The sequence below is a fragment of the Fukomys damarensis genome, unplaced genomic scaffold (assembly GCF_012274545.1).
Source record: "Fukomys damarensis isolate Sample0158 unplaced genomic scaffold, DMR_v1.0_HiC HiC_scaffold_5, whole genome shotgun sequence".
Lineage (NCBI taxonomy): Eukaryota > Metazoa > Chordata > Mammalia > Rodentia > Bathyergidae > Fukomys > Fukomys damarensis.
The window spans coordinates 26,984,872-27,006,717 of record NW_022900917.1 but is presented as its reverse complement, the minus strand read 5'-3'; the positions used below and the strand labels follow the sequence as shown (position 1 = coordinate 27,006,717).

Below are 21,846 nucleotides of genomic sequence, written 5' to 3'. Positions count from 1 at the left end.
TTTTTTGGAACTCATAGGGAAAAATATGTCCCCATCCATACTTTAGCATTTTTGTAAATATTTGACATTTTTATTTTCTGTAAATTAATATTATATAGAATGGGTTCTGGGCTTGGAGTCTGTTTGGAACCAGAAGACATAATATTCTGAGGTTTTATGAAAAGTAATGAATCTGTTAAGATCTGTTGAGAAATGTGGCCAACATCTCTGGCGGGGTTGAATTCAGATTTCAACTCCTGTGCCTCACTGTGTTAAAGTTGTAGAGAACTTTCTGTTTGTGATGTCCTTACCAGTGAAATGATAAATATGAGGCTGGAATTTAAAATTTCCACCATGTTGCTCTTCAAGAAGCTGCCATTTCACACTTCTGTGACCTCTTGTCACTTGTTGCCTCTTGAAACCCCATCACCCTCTCCTTTCCTTCTCCAACCAACAGGTTTTTGCACCATAGTTTATGAAATTAACTATATCTGCCTGCTAGAGCTGCCATATTAAATTGCCACAGACTTGTGGCTTCAACAAAAGAAAAATTTCTCACAGTTCTGGTGAACTGAATCAAATTCAGTAGTTAGGTTCAATGTTGACTTTATGGGGAAATTTGATCCTGTTCTCATCCAATTCAGTTTGCAACCAGAGTCATGGAAAGAAATAAGTTTGTGAACCAATGTACCACTCTCTTTAAGAAAATAAAAATAATATGATGTTTTTTCAACAAATGATGTCACTCATGTATAGGGGACCCAGAGGATGTCATATATCACAGAAAACTCACTACACTGTTGGCCCTTAGAGAAGAAATTGAAAAAAAACATGTACAGCAATTTCAATGACCAAGCTTACCCAAGCAGCAGTTTGCCATACTAATAAATGTCTAGAGGCTAATGGCCAGCACTTTGAGCACATCTTATAATTGTAGAGACCAAAGATAACTTGTATTAATCTCAACATGTCTCAATAAATTTAGTATTAGAACATTTATACCAGTTTTTCTTTTCCTGAAGTGTGTATATATATATATATATTTTTGCATGATGCTAGGTTAAGTGTTCTACTACTGCCTGATATGTATATACTTTTGTGTATGTTTTAAATTTGGAACCAGTAAAAGCTTTTGTTAATCAGAAAAAAATACCTAGGATCAAGAAACTTTGTTTCCTAAAAGCATAGATTGTCAGAAATTTTGCTCTTTGAAATTTTATCAGCAAGACTGAAACATTCCACATTTGCATGGAGAGTCTGTCATTTTGACACAGTAAAGCAGTCAGGTGACAACTTCAGATTAAGGCTTTTTTGGATGCAACATTCAATTTATCTTAATGTAGTAGTTTCCAAGAAAACAGGATCCTGAGTTTGTTTTTTGGCCCCACTCAAACGTTAACTTCTTTACATATAGTTTTGCTTTAATTTGAGCCTGTTAAAACATCACTCCCTTTACACTTTAACTTCTACCCTTCCCAATAAATATCTTGTTACACCATGTCTTTCCCTGTGTATGGTAGGACAACCATTTTTCCTTTGGAGAATGTTCTCCTTTGTTGCAGCAATTTAGTAAACTTGGCTATTATTGGTCTGCAGTTTTATGCCCATTTTTTTTTTCCAGTAAGGACCTCACACATGCTAGACAAGCACCCTACCCACTAAGTTACCATCCAACCCTTTTTATTCTTTACTAGTTGCTCAGGCTGGCCTTGCATTCCTTTTACCTCAGCCTCCCAAGTAGCAGAGTTACAGGCATGTACCACTATGCCTGGTTTCCTGATGTTTTTTATCATATGAGCTCTATAGAAGCATGTGAGCAAGGTATTATGGAAGATCTCTCTTTTTCCTTTTTAAAAATCCACCCAGTATTTAGACAATATCTGTTCATGTTGTATGTAAATCTAATTCATTGCTTCTAACTTCTGGATAGACCTCCACCTTACAAACACATGTACACTCCCATATACCATACTGTTTTATCTGTTTTCCTAGAGGTAGATAACCAGAGTTGCCTCCAATTCCTTTGTTCTACAAGTAACGCTGTCTGTCCACATTCATTTCCTTGGAAGCCTCTTGCGAGACTTTCTGGGATGTAGACTCTGAAGTGGTACTGCTATATACTAAGGGTATCGCCAGGATTTTCCTAAGTATTGCTGGAGGACTAGTTCCAGTTTACACATTTTCTAGAATTTGGTATTATTTTCTGCTTTCTAGTGTTCTCCAATTTGATGAGTATAAAGTATTATTCTATTCAAGATAATTCCTTGAAATAGAATATCATAGATTACTTTTAGAGGCAGTTGGGAGAGAGAAAATGTGAGTGATTTGGAAGCACAGGAAAGAGGTAATTGATGGAGTAGAGACCACTTCGTAGAGTAGAAAGAGCTGGAGGAAGAAAGGCAGGTGGTAGTTCCAGAGAAAGCAAGGAAATAAGTTTGAGTGGAGGGTGTGATTAGAGTAGTGCTAATTAAATTTGTATAAGTAAGGTTTAGTTGGTAAGAGTAGTAGGAGGTCTCCATGATGGTGAATTTTATGTATCAACTTGACAAGTCAAGTGGGTGCCAAGATGGAAGCTAAGACATCATATCTGGATGTGTCAGCAAGGGTGTTTCGAGATAAACATTTGAATTTGTATACTGAATAAAACAGATACTTTTCCAATGTGGATGGCCATCATCTAATTTGTTGAAGGCCTGAGTAGAACACAAAGATGGAGGAAGGAAGAATTCACTCTCTCTGCCTGCCAGTTTGAGCTAGGACATCATTAGTCTTCTAATTTAGACTCAAACTTATGCTCTTTTGGTTCACAGGTCTTTGAACTCAGATTAGAACTATATACTACTAGCTCTCTTGGGTCTTTGACCTGCAGACCAAAGGTAGTGGGGTTTTCAGCCTTCATAATTTGTATGAGCCAATTTCCAAGAAATCTTTTTATCTATATAACACATAGTATAAAATACATCACAAATATTGCTCTATTATATATTATTAAAATATACAAATCTCATATACAATGAATTTATATATATATATATATAAAAATACACAATAAATCTCATATCTACAAATATTTACTATAAGAAATTGGCTCATATAATATGAGCAACAAGGAGTCCCGAGTCTTCCCTGTGCAGGCTGGGGACCCAGGAAAACCAGTTATAGCTCCAGTCTGAATGCAAAGGCCTTTTGGTTTTTTATCGCTGATAAACCCTGATAGAACAGTCTCTGGCATGGAGGTATGGTGAAAAGAGATGTTTTTAGAAAGTCCCGATTTTCCTATGGTAAAAGAACTGAGAAAATAGGCCAGTTATTGGAACAGATTATAGGGGGAAAATGAATCTTTATTTGGACTGAAAGAAAATATGTCCAAGTATTAGCATTGGGATTGAAAAAGAATAATTAGACAACTTAGAAAAAGGATTTGGTGACACCATATAATTAAACTATGAGAAAGCTCTTGATTCTTAGACTTTATTCTCATGGACCAGAATAAGATGATATTGTCTGACAAAGGATAGTTTGGGGGGAGAGATAAATTTTTGAAAAAGTTACAGGTATGGGATATTCACAAGTTCAAGATTCTGTTTTTCTAATTGTGAGCCACTTCCTGAGCTTTCTAATCATTCTTTCTACACACAAACTTCCATTTACTAAGTAAGTGCTGTTCAGAAAATTGTCTGTATTCCCTTAAATCCTGAAAAACACCAACCAACATTTTGTACGGAAAGTCATATTTTGTGATACTCAACTACTGTATTAGAAATGGCAATTATACCAAATGACACATTTGTTATAATGATTGATTTGTTTATGGCTGGCTGAATACATCTGTGTTGTAGACTTTTTGGTTAATATAGTTTGTTAAGATCCTCTCAGCAAAGTGCTGCTACAATGAGCACCTTCTGGGGCTCCACAATAGCCTTATTATACAGAACTTGACGTTATATACTGATGGCATTTATTAGAATGGAATCTATATGTATTATTACTTCTGACAGCAGCCTGGCTTTTTTAGCCTCTTCACAGCATGCAGCTTTGGTAATTATGCTAATGCTAGCTGATTCATGAGGACAACTTCCTAAAGTGCACTTAATTAACTTGGAGATTTTGTAAACAGCTGTGCATATAGGTTCCGCAAATTGTGGCGATATGTCAGTGTGACATGTATACAGTCTGCCTTCCTAGCCTCATCACTGTTTTACTAAAGTGTGAAACAAGACACTTCCGTTTGCTGCCTTTTGAGTGAAGTAAACTCTTGAGGAAGATTTGGAGAAATGTCACTTTGGCCAGTATAAAGTTCGGGATAATCTGACTCTTGGGCCAGAGGAGTTAGAAATATGGTTGTCTTTTTAGTTGGAGGAAAGGAAAATATCAAGCTTCGTCTCTGGAAAAGGGTACAAATTTTCCAACATTTCACTGCCCTAGGTGTTCATCAGTGGATTGTTCCGAAAACAAGATTTCTCATTCATGATCTCTTTTTCTTTTCTGTTCCAGCTTCTAGGTTGATTTGATATCCTCATCTCAATGGAAATTATCCAAATTTTAATGTATTTTATTAAAATCTCATACACTTTATAGGTAAAAGGCAATTTTGATGTGCCCATAACATATAGTCAAGGTTAACAATTCCATACCAGGAATTACATACAACAAAAATACAAGAGAAAAATCACATCAGAGCCTAGATTTGACTAGACCAAGCTAATCAAAATGGAAAGGAGAAACATCATCAAGAAAAAAACAGAAAGGGGAAAAAATGTTACAAACAATGACAAGAAACAGCAATTGCACAGAGTAAATGACAATAGAAAATAGTTTTTATTACAGTGCATAAAATTACACTCTCAGATAAGTCTTAAAAACTAAGCTTGGGATTTGCCTGTGGTTTCTCAAGGGTCTTGGCAAGGTTGTTTTCTCTCATTTAAGCTGCAATCCTGGGTACAATCTCTTTGGGAACTAGCTGAGTTTATCTAAAGGTAATCAAATATTTATTGCTTAGACTTTTCTTTGAGTTCTAGTCAGAACCTCTTTCTCAGTTTCAGTAGAAGGAGCCATGCTGATGATGAGAGATTGACGGCTATTTTCACTGGGTAAAACTGCCCTTCTAGATGACTGGGGCTTTTCCTGTGTGGTAATAGAACTTGCTTCATCTTTGGATGTGGCCAGGGTTTTCTCTGCTGGTCCTCTTCCTTTGTCTTCATCTTCTTTTCTTTTGTCTCTTTCTCCTTTGGAGTTTCCACTTTTTTTTCTGGAAGAAGCAGTTATAAGGAACTGATATTGAATAATTAAGGACAAGGAGTCTTTTGGTGAGCATGCATTGGTCAGGGCCAAGCCAAAGATCATCTGAGTTAAGTGAATAGGGGAATCATGTTTGCCTTGCTTCCGATTGTCATTTCACTAAGTTTTCTGGTGTCCCGGACAATGGAGCTCAGCTGTTAGGTTTGATGGACAATATTAGTCTAGATTGCATTTTTTTGTCCCTGCCAAGGAGTTCTCTTTTTTCTTTTTCACAGTTGCTCAGAGAGTAGTTGTTTTCATTTTTAATCCAAAGGTGGCCTAAGCAACACCCTCACTGAAGCAAGGAATTATCTTCTTACTGGTCATCACACTCATAGAATTATTAGGCACAATGCTTAAGACTTTTATTTTTGCTTTTTAAATTTTTGCTTTAAAATTAAGATGAAATTTAAAATATTTATCTTTTATTTAAAAAGTATTACCCAAATCCAATCCTCTCCACTTGTCACATGTGTGTTTGAGCCATTCCTTTTGAACCTATTATATTTAGTATTATCTGTAGAAATTTCAGAGTAAAAAAATACACTGTTTTTTACTGACTTATTTTGGGGCAAATTTGAAAGAGACTTTCTGAAGGAATAAATCTTCACAGATAAAGTTGGAATCTTGTTAACATATTTACTTATATGTGCCTTTATTCTCATATGTCTTTTGTGGAAATTGTGATTTCTGTGCTGGTACAAATGAGGCATTTGATTTAGAGTCTATTCCTAATTTTTACCACAGTGTTACATGTAAGGAAAAGAAAGGTAAATTTTAGTCTCTTGAATGTGAATGGCTTATAGTATTTACTCCCTTCTTCTTCTTCTTCTTCTTCTTCTTCTTCTTCTTCTTCTTCTTCTTCTTCCTCTTCCTCTTCCTCTTCCTCTTCCTCTTCTTCCTCTTCCTCTTCCTCCTCCTCCTCCTCCTCCTCCTCCTCCTTCTTCTTCTTCCTCTCCTCCTCCTCTTCTTCATTTTTTGTTTTTGATTCTTTAAGACAGGGTCTCATAATATACAGACTCTGCCAAAAATATATACAACTGTCAAGAAAAGAAAAATAATAGGATATTTTTGTTTTTCAACAGATGGTTTTATCCACATATGGTGGACCCAAACGGATGTCACGTATCAGAAAAATCCACTATACTGTCTGCTCTTAGAGAAGAAATTGAAAATGCGTGTACAGCAATCTCAATGACCAAGGTTACCCTAGCAGCAGTTTCCCGTACTAATAAATGTATGGAAGCTGATGCCCAGCACTCTGAGCACCTCTTGTAATTGTAGAAGCTAAAGGTAACTTGTATTAGTCTTCTGATATCACAATAAATTTACTATTAAAATATTTATATCCATTTCTAAAGTTTTAAAGATAACATGATTATATTTAGAAAAGTTAAATCTGTTTCTCATATCTGCTCTCAGATTTTTTTTTGTGAAAATAAAAAAATATAGGAACAAAAAAGAGAAAACATTTATTTCTTTACATTTGCTTTTTCAGCTTTAATTGAGTTTATTGGTACATTTTAGGGATACAGTACAGTTACATTCATTGTTGGGATCTTGTACCCCTACATGACAGGTCTTGGTTCTCATTTTTTCCCCTTGTCCCTGCCCTCCCTTCACCCCCCCTCCCCATCTACAAGCACTTTATTTCCATCTTTTCATTATCTCACATTTTTTTCTTTTCCCTTATTACCCTTCCCCTACCCATCCCACATTCCCTACACCTTTAGCCCCTTTCTTCAATCTTTTCATTCTCACATTTTTTTCTTTTCCCTTATTACCCTTCCCCTACCCATCCCACATTCCCTACACCTTTAGCCCCTTTCTTCCCATTTCACAACGTCAGTAATCTTGTTAGGATCTTATGTATTATTGCAGCTTATTCACACTAGAGAAACTATTTGGTATTTACATATGTGTGACTTATTTATTTCAGTTAGGAGTATGTCTTCAATTGTATCCATTATTTCTTTACATTTCTAGGAATTAGAAGGCAGCTCAGTGTAAGCAGGTAAGTCTGAACATTGAACAGTATTTTTTTTATTTTTTATTTTTTTGCCTTGCAACTAAATCTAATCTCCAAATTTCTTATGGTGGATCTTAGTTTCTTCTTCGATGATGTAGAGGGCTTGAATGAACTCTGTAAGGTAACTTCTGGCTTTAACCTTTTTTATATTTGTTAGTACATGTTTGCTGAACATAATGATTACATTCATTGTGGGGAGTTGTTACATGAACATAACACATCTTAATTCTTTCTGCTTTCCTTTGCTCTCCCTTCCCACCCACTTCCCTGTGTCTCTTGATCCCTATCCCATTTGAAAAGGATCTGTCTCCCTAGTTTGCATTACCCATATTTTGTTTTGCCCTTTAAATTATTTATCTTTGAATTTCTCATCTAAAAGAAACCATGTGTCTGATTTATCTCACTTAATATTATGGTTTCAAGGTGCATCCATTTCCCTATAAATAACTCCATAGTACTGTATTGTATACATATACCACATTTTCTTTATCTGGTTATCTGCTGACAGGCATATAGGCTGCTTCCCAGATTTAGTTATTATGAATTGTATTGCTATAAACATGGCATGCATGCATCCTCTGGCCCTAAGCTTTTATGAAGTACACATACAAATAACCTTTATTAATACATTTACTACTATGTTGGTAGAATGGCTTATATATTTATATGTGTTTATACATATATATATACACTGTTGTCATTACTCATGGTAGTTTTGTTCTATAAAGTTCCCACAAATGGAATTAGCAGATACTGAACTGTTGCTCCTAGAGAAATATAAAGTTAGATTTCTAAGAGCCTTGGGCCAGAACATTTTTGTCAACTAATCAGTGCACATTTTGTGTGTATTTAATTTGATGAATTAATTTGATGAATTGTTGATTTGTTACATTTTATTCATGGAGAACACCATTATAATTAATAACTCAAATTTATCTAACACATGGACTTTCTAAGGTATGCCACAGCATTTTTGCAGTCAGGAACTTTGGATAATATTTCAGCACTGTAATTGTATTTCAAACAGTAAAATCACCAAAAATAAAAAAGGAACACAAAAATATGCAAAAATATTGCACCAAGAGCATGGCAAAGGGATCACTTTTGTGCTATAAGTGCAACAAGAAGTACAGTCTCCTTGTTCAGCTTCAGTGTGGAATGTACACATTGGAAAACTTTTTGTTCCTAGTCTTCAAGTGCCCTTGTTTGAGAATGACTGCAAAATCATCATTGGTATCGATTTGTGGTTACAAATAAATTATAACAGATGGGTAGATTCACAAGTACAGAGCCTATGAATACTGAGAGTCAACTGTATTTATGAATACATATATATTCAAGCCATTTGGAAAGAACTATGAGTATTAAATATGATGCTGTAGGAATATAATTTAAGTAGTACATGTAGTGTACAAAGGAATAATTATTAGCATTAGATTCATCGGCGTCACCCCATTATCTGATGGAATTAGAGTAGTCACCGGTCTGGGTATACTTAGTCCAGGACTCGCTCCATCACAACCCTCCATTCTCTCTGCCTCATTACCTGAGTTGTCTGTTCTCTCTTCAGTTTGAGCAGTCTCCCAAGATCTACTTTTCCTCTATCTCCCAGAAGAGCTTTAAACATTTTGGTGTCTCTGGTTTTGGTGTGAAGAAGAAGGAAGTCCCTTTCTTGGAGATGTTTCCTTTCTGGGCTTACCCTTCTGTTCTAAAAGCACTCTGTAGACAAGAAAGAAAACCTGTTTCAAGTAACTTTGTAAGAATTTTGGCAAAATCTACCCTTCTACCCGTGAACTTTCAAGGGTCACTCCTTAACAGTTGTATTTAAGCATATCTCAGAGAGAAAGTTGACTACAGTCATAACCAATTGATCTTCATAGATTTCATAGAGTAAAACCGACTATGTCCACTTCTATTAGGGTTTTAACAGCTGTACCTGGCTTTCTTCATGAGGAGCTTTTCAGAATCTGGATAATGCACTAGAATTTCTTGAAGGGTCTTCTTGTCCAGAGTTAAAAGCTTGACAAACCCGTGGGCTACTACATCTGTGGTTCGACGGTTTCCTCCTCCTGTTGCCAGAAGACTACAAGAGAGAAAAGGGAGTCTTGCTCACTAGTTTCACTCATCCTTTACTGAAGTCTTTTTAAAAATAAATAGCAAATATTATAACTATTTCCTCCCAGAGTACATTTGTTTTCCTTAACAAAGGCCTATGTTCAGGGCAAACAACTTTACCAGAACCTTATCCCACCCGAGGGAAGAGCATTTCCCCCAGTGCAACCCCTCAAGCCGTCTCAATATGAGTGGATAGGAAGCTCAGAAACTCTAGTAAGCTCATAGCACAGGGACCCTCCCCGCAACAAAGGCTGAGACATATTCATAAAATTGCTCTCACATCTGTGTAATAGTGAGTTAGAACTGACACAGCAGTAGAAGGCAAATGCTCTCTGAAGAAGAGGACTTAAGGAAGCTGAGTCAACCTGGGAGACAGAAACAAACACAAGAGGAATAGGAAGCTTCTCGCACCTACAGCTATGCCAAATATTAAACACACCCCAGGTCAATGTGGCTGTGCCCGTAACCCTGGCTACTCAGAAGGCCAAAGTAGGAGGATCAAAAGTGTCAGGCCAGCCTGGGCAACTTAGCAAGACCCTATATCAGAATGAAAATACAAAAAGGGCTGAGATATATCTCAGTGGTACAGCATTTGCCTAGCACGTGTGAGGCCCTGGGTTCCATCCTCAGTACGAAAGCTGACAAAATGAAACAAAACAAAACACACCCCATCTTCTAGCCACATTAATATAGAACTTCACACTAGAGATCTATATACCTCAGTTGCTAATAACCTGTTAACATCATTTCTAGCTTTCAACAATAAACAATTACAAGGAGTGCTGAGGCAAGAAAAAAAATCAGTGTGAAGAGACAAAGCAAGCATCAGGAAAGACAGATGACACAGGTATTGGAATTATTAGACTGGGAATTTAAAAGGGGGAAACAAAGATTTTCTCAGAATAGCAGCTGAGTGAATTCATTTCTAGGAGACTTGCTTTATAAGAAAGTCTTTAGGAAAAAGGAAAATTATACAGATTAGAAACTCAAGTCTACATGAAGGACATGAGAAAGGGAGTAAATGAAAGGAGAAAAGAGAAAGGAGTAAAGTAAAATATTCTAGTTTTCTTCTTTTTCTTTTTCTTTTTTGATACCAAGGATCCAACTCAGAACCTTGAGCTTGCAAGGCAGAGGGGGTGGCACCACTGAGCTAAATAAATCCCCTGCCCTATTTTTCTTATTCTTAATAATTTATCTAAAAGATAACTTTAAATAATAAAATAGTAGCATATATAGCAACAATAGCATACGAGTAAAGGAAATGACTGATAACAATGTTGAAAGGGCTGGGAGGGAAGAACTGAGCATGTTTTATTAGAAGGTCACAGTCATGCACATGAGGTGGAACAATGTTCTGTGGAGGTACTCTGTTTGGAATGTATAACGAAACCTTTAGGGCAGCGACTAAATTTTTAAAAAATAAGTATAATTATTATGCTGAGGGGAGGGAAAAAGGAATCATATAAAATGTCCAATTAAAGCCTAAGCAAGGAAGAAAGAAAGGAGGAAAAAAAAAAACCTACCAGGGCACCTTATGGCATGAGACTTAGTCACTCATTTCCACATGAAAGACCAGGGGCTAGGGAGGGCAGTCCAGGGTCCTTAGTGTCCTAAGGTTCTGAGGTGATCTCTGCCTTTGCCAGAGAAGTAAGAGAAATTAATTTTATTCCATCTACTTATGTATCATCCTGTCTGTCCATCTGCCTAACTATCTGCTCTCTGTCTCTCTCATCATAATTAGGCTTTCGCACACTACCTACCCAAATTCCTATTTACTTTCCTATCTATGAAATGGCTGTTACTGTTCAGAGTGAATGACTGGATGAGTCAGTTTCATTCACATTCCTGTACCCTCGAACACTGGGCAATCCAGTAGTTAGGCAGGGCTGGATGGCACTGGGGAGCTTAATTTGAATCTAAGAGTGCCTCTGTGAGTACGGCAGACGATAGGAGGAGAATGGAAATAACATATTTAAATGTCAGGTTATTTTGAGCTTTCTCAAGCTTTAATTAAACTTGCCTATAGGTTACACATTTGGAGTGCTTGATGAGTTTGTGAACGGAAGAAATTGTCTGCCAGATGGATTTTGCCCAAAATCTCTCAGCTGTGTTTAAAATAGCATCTTTTCCCCCCTCTTGTCCGCAAAGTGCTTCTTTAGCATTCAACCAATGGAAAGTTTCACTTGTTAAATCACTTAGTAAGAAGCTTCCTAAATATTCCCAACTCCATATAGAGTTTCTCAAAGAGCTCATGCTGGAGGGCAGATAGCTCAGGTTAGCATTAAATGTTTCCAGGTTAAAAAAGAAAAACGTGAACAGAGCAATTGCCCAGGAAGCAAAGAAATTGGTTCTAATCTTAGACTTAGCTCTATTAGATGTGAGCTTGGACAATAACTCAAGTCCTCTATTGATTTTCCCTTGAATAATGTAAGTATTAAATCTTTCCTATATATTCAACATGATGAGATAAAGTAGGAGAAGGGCATGGTATGGTTTTGTGAAAGTAATACAGGCTTTGGAACCAAGTAGCTCCACTGTTTCGTAAATAAGTTTATGAACAGGTTATTAATCTCTCCTGTAGGAAACAAAGCCAAAGCATCTTTATTAATCACTACAGGTACCTGATTATCAAGAATTAGCTCTTTGCGATATACCTTATATTCAATTATGAAGATGATGCAATTAGGTAAATTCCGAGTGAGCAGTTTTAAACCCTACTTTGCGATGTAGACCCTGAACACTGAGCCATTTGTTTTGTACTACAAGGCAAAAGTTGGGTGAGTGAACAAAAGTAGTGTGAACGTCAAAGATAGTGTGTTTGATCACCATATGGAAGAACTAGTGTGTATAAACATCAGGAACAAGCAGCAGTTTGGATATACACACACGCCATCCGAACATACACTCCCGTACAACTAGTTTGAAGACTTTCTCCAAACTTCAAGTATTAGAAACTGAATTTTCAAATTCACACCTTGATATTTGGAGATGGGATCTTTGGAAGAAATTGGGGCCAGGTGAGTCTTGAGTGCAGGGCCCCTTCAGAGGCATAGGTGGCTTTAAAAGGAGAGCCAACTTGCTCCACTCACCATGTGATGCTCTATGCTATGAAGCAGCAGGAAGACCCCCACCAGATGCAAAGAGGCTGCCAACGTCATGATCCTGGACTTCCCTGCTAGGGGAAAGTGTCCCAGAGCTGTGAGCCAAATACATTTCTATGCTTTGTAAATTCCTTAGTGTTATGATCTGTGTCTAGATGCCTCCCACCCCTCAAGTCTCATAAAGTCATAGGTGGGCTTTCTCAGAGGTGGCTGGATCTAGAGTGCGTGGCACTGGGACCGATTCATAGTGCAGTGCTAGGATCCAGGGCTCTAGGATTAAGAGAGTGAGTGCTACTCACCCTAAGTAGCCTGGAGAAGTACAAGGGCTAGAAAGAGCTGTTGTCGTCTCTTGTTGCTTTGCTGCCTTCTGCCTGCCGCAAACTATTTCTCCTCTGGGATGCCTGTCTGCATTGCCACCCTGTCTTGGAGCCAGTTGATTATGGACAGAAACCTCTACACACTGTGAGCTAAATAAACCTCTCTGCTTTTAACTTTGGGTGTTGGGTATTTTGTCTCAGCAACAAGAGAAGTAATTGACACATTAGGTATTTTGTTTTAGCAACAGACAGTGGACACACATTCACACTTGCATACATAGCATAGATAATCATATGTGTGTGTACATATTGTTTACAGAAATCTAGAATGTTCAGATAGTTTTTAGTTATTTAACTCATTCCAAATTTTTTATCAGGATTGCCACATATGGTATTATAAATTGTGTGCTGCATTATACCATATAATGTCATTTGAAATCCCTGAACTTGCATAGTAGACAACTTGTGCAGCCTTTTTAGCACAGCCACTGGGTCCAGAAAGCACTCAGATGGGAAAGTGGAATGACAGAAAATATGTCGCGTGTAGAAACAAAAGGCAAACAAGAATGGGAATATGAAATGGGATTTATTTAAGAAGTCAAACTTTGATGTGAAACGGTTTCAAATTTGGCTGTAAGCCATTTTTACTACAAATAAGTAGATCAATTATTGGTCTTAAGACAAGTAGCAATTTCTCCTTTCGGGCTTAGTAGGACGAGACCACTCTGCAATGTGATGAACTTCTTATTCTCACAGTAGACACAATGGTAAGTTTGCTGGGACTGTTTGTAATAGAATTCCCAGTAAAGGCTGTGTGTAGCTCTCAAACACAGTTTAGTAATTTTGTGAATGAAGCATGGCTGTTAGTCCAATACATTCTAGATGCCCAGCAATCTCTTTGATGCTCTGGAATGAATGATCCATGGTACTGGGTAGAATATTTGGGAAAACAATCCTTAAACTCTATTTTTCCAGAGATGTATTTATTTACTAATTTTGAGGTGCTGGCGCCTGAGCTCAGGGTTTTTCACATGCTGGGCAAGTGTGCTAATATCTATCCACACTCCAATTCCCAATCTGGGTTTGATAAACCCGCCAGTTTTTTTTTTTTATATGAGTTTGAGATTGAATGGAGGATTGTGCTTTGGAGGTTAATTGTGCTGGATAAGATAAATAATTCACTCTGTAAATTGAAATGAAAGGGAAAATAAATTAAGCATAAATTATAGTGTAGACAGTGTACAATACTCCATAATGGGCTTTTCCTGGGTTTATATAAATGATTAACTTCTGCCCTCAGGCCTGTTTGTGCTCTGGGAGTGGAGGAAGTGTGTGTGAAGACAGTCAAACTAGCAAATATTAATATCAGTAATAATTGCATTAGTTTCTAACATTATTGAGCAGTATGAGGCAAATAGTTTTCTAATTTCTTTTTATTAATCCAAGTAATGCTTTTCAATCCTTTAACGTAGTTATGTGTTATTGTGACTCCATTTTGATGGGTGAAGAAATGAAGTTTCAGTTGAATAACTCATCCAGTCTCAAAACCCATAAGTCATGGCATTGAAATACAAAGCTCTTCAAACAGCTTTCTTAGATAGATAAACTCAAGAATAATTAATGTTTTGATAACTGCAAGGGATAGGAGCATTTCCTAAAATAAAGGCACTCATCTTAAATGAATTGCCTCATGTAGAATTATTTCCTAGAATAGAAATAAAACTAACTCTAAACAATGTCCATAAAAAAATCCCATTTCTGAGTAAAAGACTAAAACTTCAAATATTTGTTCTCATTAAGCAAATTTCCAACTGAGTTATGTTTGGGGGACAAGAGGTTAGGTCACCTGTGTAGATTTTTCCTGAGATACTCTTTTATCTTTGTCAATGTTTTTGGGCAACATTTTGTTACTTAAAAATTTTGCAACTTTGCCTCCATAAATTCTAACAAATCTTTTGTAGGTGAGCAAGTATCAGAGGATGTCCTGGGGTCACCTCAGGCTGGGCTTCTTGTTCTTTGCAAATACTTTGATATTCATAAAACTGCATGCTGAATGGAAAACACATATTAGCCTAGATTTTCCATGTGTGTGTGTGTGTAAAATTTTTTGAAGAACATCTGTACTCATGTGTTTTTAACAAAGTTGGAGAGTGTAGATTTCACAGATATAAAATGTCAAGTTCCCTTTCCCTCTGCCAGATTTCAGTTTTGAATTGGCCCAAGAGAAGTGGATGAAAAATGAAGAATCTGGGTCAAAATTCTAAAGGAGTGTGGAGAACAGGAATCGATGTATTCTTTATTTCATGTCCTGTTGTTTATTTATCTTCTTTCAAGGGCCCAGGGAAATACTTACTATACTTTGATTAGAAAATCCTACATTAAATGAGCTAATAGATTAGCTTTTTTGAGTCAAAACAGCTAGCGATATTATATATTTGATTTTTTTTCTCACTGAGTTTATTGGTACATTTTAGGCATACAGTACAGCTACATTCATCATCTGGATCTTGTACCTTTACATGACAGGTCTTGGTTCTCATTTTTTACCTTGTCTCTGCCCTCCCTTTACCCCCTCCTCCCTTCCCTATTTACAAATACTTTATTTCCATTTTTCATCTTCTCCTATTTTTTTCTTTTCCCTTATTACATTGCCCCTACCCTTCCCACTTTCCCTGCACCTTTAGCCCTTTTCATCCTATTTCATGTCAATTATCTCATTAGAATCTTATGTACTATTATAGTTTGTTCACACCAGAGAAACTATTTGGTATTTACACATGTGTGACTTATTTATTTCACTTAGGAGTATATCCTCAAAATGTATCCATTTTCCTATGAATGAATATAATTTCTCATTCTTTATGGCTGAGTAGTATTCCATTTTATAGAAAAACCACATCTTCTTTATCCAGTCTCCAACTGATTTAAATATATATTTTTAGCACAAGTATCATTCATAGGTTTAAAATAGGAAAAGACTGGAAATTATAAAGTCTTTCCCCTCAGTTTCAACAAGTATTCTTAACTCTGTTCATTCATATACCTACTATGTCTGCCTCTCAGGAAAGGAAAAAAAAAGATAATAAGAATTACTCTGAGAACAAGTAAGAAAAGGGAATTAAAATAATCCAAAGATCTAGACATCTTCCTGGTACTTTTATTTTTAAAATCTGACCATTCAGGAAAAATAGACAAAAAATATCTTGAAAAGGAAAAGGAGATTTAAAATTAGTCTTCAAAATATTTGACCTTTTCACAGTGATATAAAGTAAATATCAAAATGAAACCTTCAAAATGGGTAATTTGACCAATATAACTGGTGAAAAGATAGAATTTAAACATTTTGATCGAAACTAGATGGCTAAAACATATATATATATTAGAACCTAAATTCTACCTAATAACTTGTTATATATGATGAAAAAAATGAAGGAAAAAATGCAGAAGGAAAATGATTATATTTATGAAAACAAATAGTCCCATAGGGAATTAATTCACTTAGCAAATATTTATTGAGAACCTATTATTTTCCAGACACTATTTAGAGAAATGCAAATTAAAGCAACTATTAAAATGCAAATCCAATGAGAATAATAAAGTAATATCAGCAATGCCGAGGAAAAATGCTATATATTGCTGGTTGTATTATAAATTGGTTCAATTTTTGTGGGAAATAGTCTCATATATTAAAAGAGTTATAAAAGGTTTCTACCTTTTGACCTACTTATTTTACTTCTGGGAATAAAGCTAAAAAAAAACTTAAAAGAAAACAAAGTAATTTTACAAAGATAGGCATAGCAGTACCATTCTTAATAAGAAAAACTGATAAAAGGGCACAAGGCTGAATGCACATATTCTTGAACAGAATAAATGTGTTCACAAAGAAAGATAACTATATTCACTTATCTATTAAAAACTATTTATTAGGCACTTAAGAGGGCCAAGCACTGCCCTAAGAGCTGTAGAAAGGAGTGCAGGACAAGCCACTCATGGTGTCTACTAAGATCTCTGAGAACCTCTGTGGGTCTTTGTGTAAATTAGAAAAATATGGCCTCTTGGGGCACATGCAGTCATAGGGGTACAAAGCATGGCTGGAAAAATGCCCAACCTTGAAAAGTAAAAAGCATCTGCACAACGAGGGCTTATGACCCAGAAGTGGAGCGTACAAGTGGAGCTTCTACAAGGATTCCAGCCCTTCCACCACCTCGTGGGACATCCTGGTACACAGATCACAGTTAGTATATCCAATCCAGGTAGTCCCCTCCAGAAAGGAAGAAAATACATTGAAAAATAAATACACCAATGACTACAGCTACAAAGAAAAGTGCTCTGAAAGGAGGGAATAGTTCGACAAGAACATAGAGCCAAGAGACCTAAGAGGTCCGAATAGTGGGGAATTCAGAAGTCTAAAAGAAGCTGAACTCTAGGTTGAGAAGGTGGGGAGAATATCCAGGCAAATGTAACAGCAGGTGCAGAAGACTCCCTGTGGCTGGAGGGAGTATGGTACATTCACGGAGCTGAAAGGGATCAGTAGGGTGTCTGGATTGAATGTACAACCTGAAGTAGAGAAATAAGCAGGGCTAAAATCTGCAAGATTTTGCAGGTCAGGCTAAAAAAATTTTTACTTATTCCTAAGTGACAAGGAAGCATTGAATAGTTTTAGGAGACAGGAGAATGGCACAAACAAATCTGCATTTCTGGAAGATCACTTGCTGCAGAGTAAAAGATGGATTATGAAGTATGTGGTAATTGGAGTGGTTGACTTGAAGTAGGTCACTGCAGAAATCCAGTGAGAGGTGGAGGTGGTTTGGGCGGTGGTAGTAGTGAAGGTAAGATGCTAATCAATTGAGACTGTTTAGCAGGTGAGATCAACAGGTCTTGGGGGTAGACTGGCTGTGTAGGGTGAAGTATAGGGAGGTGTCAAGCATGTCTGCTTCATCTTTCCCCAGTGAACATTTAAATTCTGGACCCCATTAATTTGAAATCAACATGTCAGCAGAAATGTGCTTCCAGTCATAACTGTAGTGGAATATCTTTTCTGCATCTGCCAGCTTGTGGTGGTTCCAAGCATTCCTTGCCTGTGGCTTCAGAAGCTCAGATTCTGCCTTCATCTCTGCATAGCCTTCTCTTCTCGTTTACTTTTATAAGGATACTCGTTATTAATTTGAGACCCATAGATAATCCAGGATTATCTCTTTTTGAGATCCTTATCCTTTTTGTTTGTATTTATTTATTTGTAATTTACTTTTTGAGACAGGATCTCCTTATGTAGTCCAGGCTGGCCTTGAACTCACTATGTATATAGCCCAGGCTGGCCTGGAGATTGCCATTGTCCTGCTTCAGCCTTATGAGTACTGGAATTGCAAGCATGCACCACCATGCCTGGTTTAAGGTCCTTCTCCTAATGATATCTACAAAGACCCTTTTCCAAATAAGATGATATTCACAGGCTCTGTGGGTTAGGATATGGGCATGTTATTGAAGGGGCCACCCTTCACCCTGCTATGGGCATCGTGTATAAATAATCTTTAATGTACCCCACAGTAGTGGCTACTAGAACTGTTGTTTCCACATATCATTTGAGGGAGCAGTGAAATGTCTATTTTCAGTTCCCAAATTTTGCTTTGGATCTTAAATTCCTATGGTAAGTCCCTATAGTTAAGGCTTGATTCCCCAGGGTAGCGCCATCGGTGGTAGAAACTTTATGAGGAGAGGCCTTGTGGGGTCCCAAGGTCATTGGGGAGACTATGGGAGTCCTTAAAGTACACTGTGGAATCCCACACTTTTCTTTTTCTTTTTCTTTTGATCTCTGGCCATGAGACGAATGCCTTTTGCTCTGTGGATGCTCCTGCTGTGATGTGCTGCCTCAGTACAGGCCCAAAAGCAATGCATCCAACTGATCATGGGCTGAGACCTCTGAAACTGAACCCCAAACAACTGCTTCTCTTCGTAAATTGATTGTCCCAGGTATTTGTTGTGGAAAGCTGTCTAACACTCTGAATAATGTCAAGTAGACATCAAATTTGAAAGACTCACTGGTCTCTGTGTAATCCTTTGCTCCAAAAAGTCCTGTGCGTACAATACTCTTATCATTGGATACAATCATCTGGATCAAAATCTTTATTTACTTATCTCACTTGTTTGTGAGGCCCTCAAGTAAACGTTTCTTGTGTACCTTTGCACTCTCGTGGCTGGCATTGTGTCTGGCAAAGAAGGGATTGCATGATTTTCTCTGAGGTACCTCACTTTTGACTGTGAGAGGACCAGAATAGAATTTGCTTCATTTTTACCAAACCATAATCAACTATTTAATTAATAACTGCTGAGCTAGATGTGATGGTGCATGCCTGTAATTTAAGCACTCCAGGTGGCTGAGGCAAGAGGATCACTGCAAGTTCGAGGCCAGCCTGGGCTACACAGTGAGACCTTGTCTCAAAAAAATAAAAAAAAATTTTTTTCTGAATAGCTGATTTCCAGAGGCAGGATATTAAAAATCACCATGGACTGTATAGTTTTCATGCACTGCTTGTAATATAAAAATGGGTAAGTACTAGTTCTTATACTTTAAAAGCTCAGTCTGTTGAAAAAGCCCATTTGAACAAATTAAGTATAAATCAGTAGTAATTACTGGAATAGAGGCATGAATTAAATGCTGTGAAGACAAAACAGAGAGCTACTCTTTATTTTGGGGTGATTAGGGATGGCTTCAAAGAGAGGGAGAAGACATTCCAAAGATGAGATCAGGAAGAAATCCCATTGGAAACATAGCAGCAATACAAAAGTACAAATTAAGAAATATATTTCAAGAAAAGTGAGATGCTAGCAGATGCAGCATGAGACAGGAAGTAGTTGAAAATATTCAGTGAATAATACTTAACCCTAAATGTGTGAGTAAGGATGATGGAGTCAGAACCATCTCGACTCCGTCCCTCAGAAAACTCTGCATCTTTCCTTTAAAAATGGGGTATTTGTACTCTTCAGGTGTTAAGCGCACACGTGTTCTGGAGGATGAGGCAGGAGGATCACCGTGGGTTTGAGGTCAGCTACATAGTGAGTTCAAACCAGCCTGAACTACATGGAAAGGCACTGTCTCATAAATAATCCCTCTCAGCAACCCCCCATGTGGTTTGGGTTTTTTTTTTTCCATGACAGGCTCTAAAACTGTATTTTAGTCAGGGATTTGCTCTTTTGGGTTAATACATAATGTCTTTGAAAATCTTCAATTCATTTCTTTCTTAGTTTTTCCTAAGAAAAAGAAGTCTCTTTAAAAAGTTACATGATGGTGCTGGACTTAGCTCATTTAGCAAAGGTCAGAGCATTTCTGAGTAGTAAACTCATCTTTCCAGTGCTGGATGCTTGGCAGACATGCCTCTCTCTGGAGTGAATGAGTAGAGCTCCAGGAGCAGTGAACAGCTGTGGGCCTGAGAAGCCCGTGGGTATCTGGACCAGGCAGATACGTCTTGTTCCTACTCAGCCAAAGCCAGGAAGACAATCAAGGCAAAAACAGCCCTTTGCTTGAATCAGTCAGATAATTGAGCAAGTTTAGAACATGTCTGGTCTGCTGGTTTCAATTTGGCTTTAGCTACCAAATGGATAAGAGGGGAATTATTTGAGAAACTGCTGTCAGGACTCTAGGATTACTTTCGGTTGCAACTCAGCAGCACCTGGATTTTATTCATAGAGTATTTCCTCCTGTGATGATAATATCAACAATTAATATACTGAAATTATAAAGCTTCATTCTTTAGGGAATAGTCAATGTTCAGAGAAGCCAGATAATTAATTTCTGCAATGTTTCAGATTAGACCGTCACAGATTAGACCAAGGTTTTATGACCTTGAAGATAACAGTGATTATTAAGTCACAAAAATATTAAATTACCTTTGCAAGGACTCCCAGTAAGGAAGTAATAGACATAGGCAAATAACTGATGTCTTTGACTTTCTGAGAAGCGTTTCCTCCACTGCCCCAGAGCAGAGCTCTCACAGGAGTGCCCACCCAGTCACGAGAGACGGCAAGAATTTCAAAAGGAAAGCATGTGATCATCAGAAAAATAACATGCTTTGACATTTTAAGGAAACTTGAATTATGCTAATATGAAGTCATCTGAAATTGTGTGTGTCTGAAGAATTCAAAGATAACTTTCTAGCAGCTATGAAGTCAGGTATTCATCACATGCCTTTCTTCTGTGGTGTGGTGGAAAGATCACGAGACCTTGACTCATGAAGACTCAAGTTTGAGTGTTGTCCCTGTAACTCATGAGCTGTCCTATCCCAGGCAAGATACTTGGCAGTAAAGAACAGCAATTTTCTCAAATATCATTTACTTGAGTCATTGCACCTTGCTTCCTTTTTTTCATTTCTGTTCCTTTTCTGGCTCTTTTCCATACAGCTGTTGAAATGGTCTTTTAAAATCCTAATTTAGACTGTGTCATTCTTTTGCTTCAAACCCTCTAGTACATCCATTAATATTTACCATAAAACAAATTTCTTATCATGGCCTAAAAGGCCTTCCACAATTTCACCCTTGCTCACCTCTTTGTTGTTCTTACTCTGTGCTTTAGCCTATTGACTTTTCTGCCCCTTGACTGGACAAGCTAATTTCACATGTAGACCATTGATATTTTATCATTTGAGAAGCTCCTCCCCAATTCCGAATGGCTCCTCTCCTCTTTCAAACCTCAGGTCAAATACTAGCTGTTCAAAGAGGTCATCCCTGGGAGGGGGATTTAGCTCAGTGGTTCTGCTGCCTGCCTTGTAAGCTTAATAACCAGAGTTCGATCCCTGGCACCAAAAAAAAAACAAAAAAAAACAAAAAAAAAAAAAAAAAAAAAAAAAAAAAAACAGAGAGAGAGAAGATTCAAAGAGGTCATCCCTGACTATCATATCCAAAGTATTATTCTTTGTCATTTTCTAATAAGCTTTTGCATTCATAGAAGTTATCATAATTGTAATTTTTCTTGTCTAATTAATTGTTTAACTATTTATTTCTAGTTCCCTCTACTAGACTGTAAGATTTGTTCTGGATA

General features: G+C 37.1%; 1 protein-coding gene and 1 non-coding gene across 2 annotated transcripts in view; both read right to left on the bottom strand.

The window, feature by feature from the left end:
* Positions 1 to 4,967: 4,967 nt before the first annotated feature.
* Positions 4,968 to 21,846, bottom strand: part of Cngb3 (cyclic nucleotide gated channel subunit beta 3) — a 79,277-nt gene continuing 62,398 nt past the window's right edge. Inside the window, 6 exon segments of the mRNA XM_010606455.1 lie at positions 4,968 to 4,995; positions 4,997 to 5,218; positions 8,824 to 8,911; positions 8,914 to 8,946; positions 8,949 to 9,004; positions 9,222 to 9,368. Coding sequence (XP_010604757.1) covers positions 4,968 to 4,995; positions 4,997 to 5,218; positions 8,824 to 8,911; positions 8,914 to 8,946; positions 8,949 to 9,004; positions 9,222 to 9,368 — 574 coding nt within the window.
* On the bottom strand, positions 5,492 to 5,560 carry LOC117285058. The gene has a single exon (XR_004516069.1). It is a non-coding gene; the product is annotated as a small nucleolar RNA SNORD58 (small nucleolar RNA).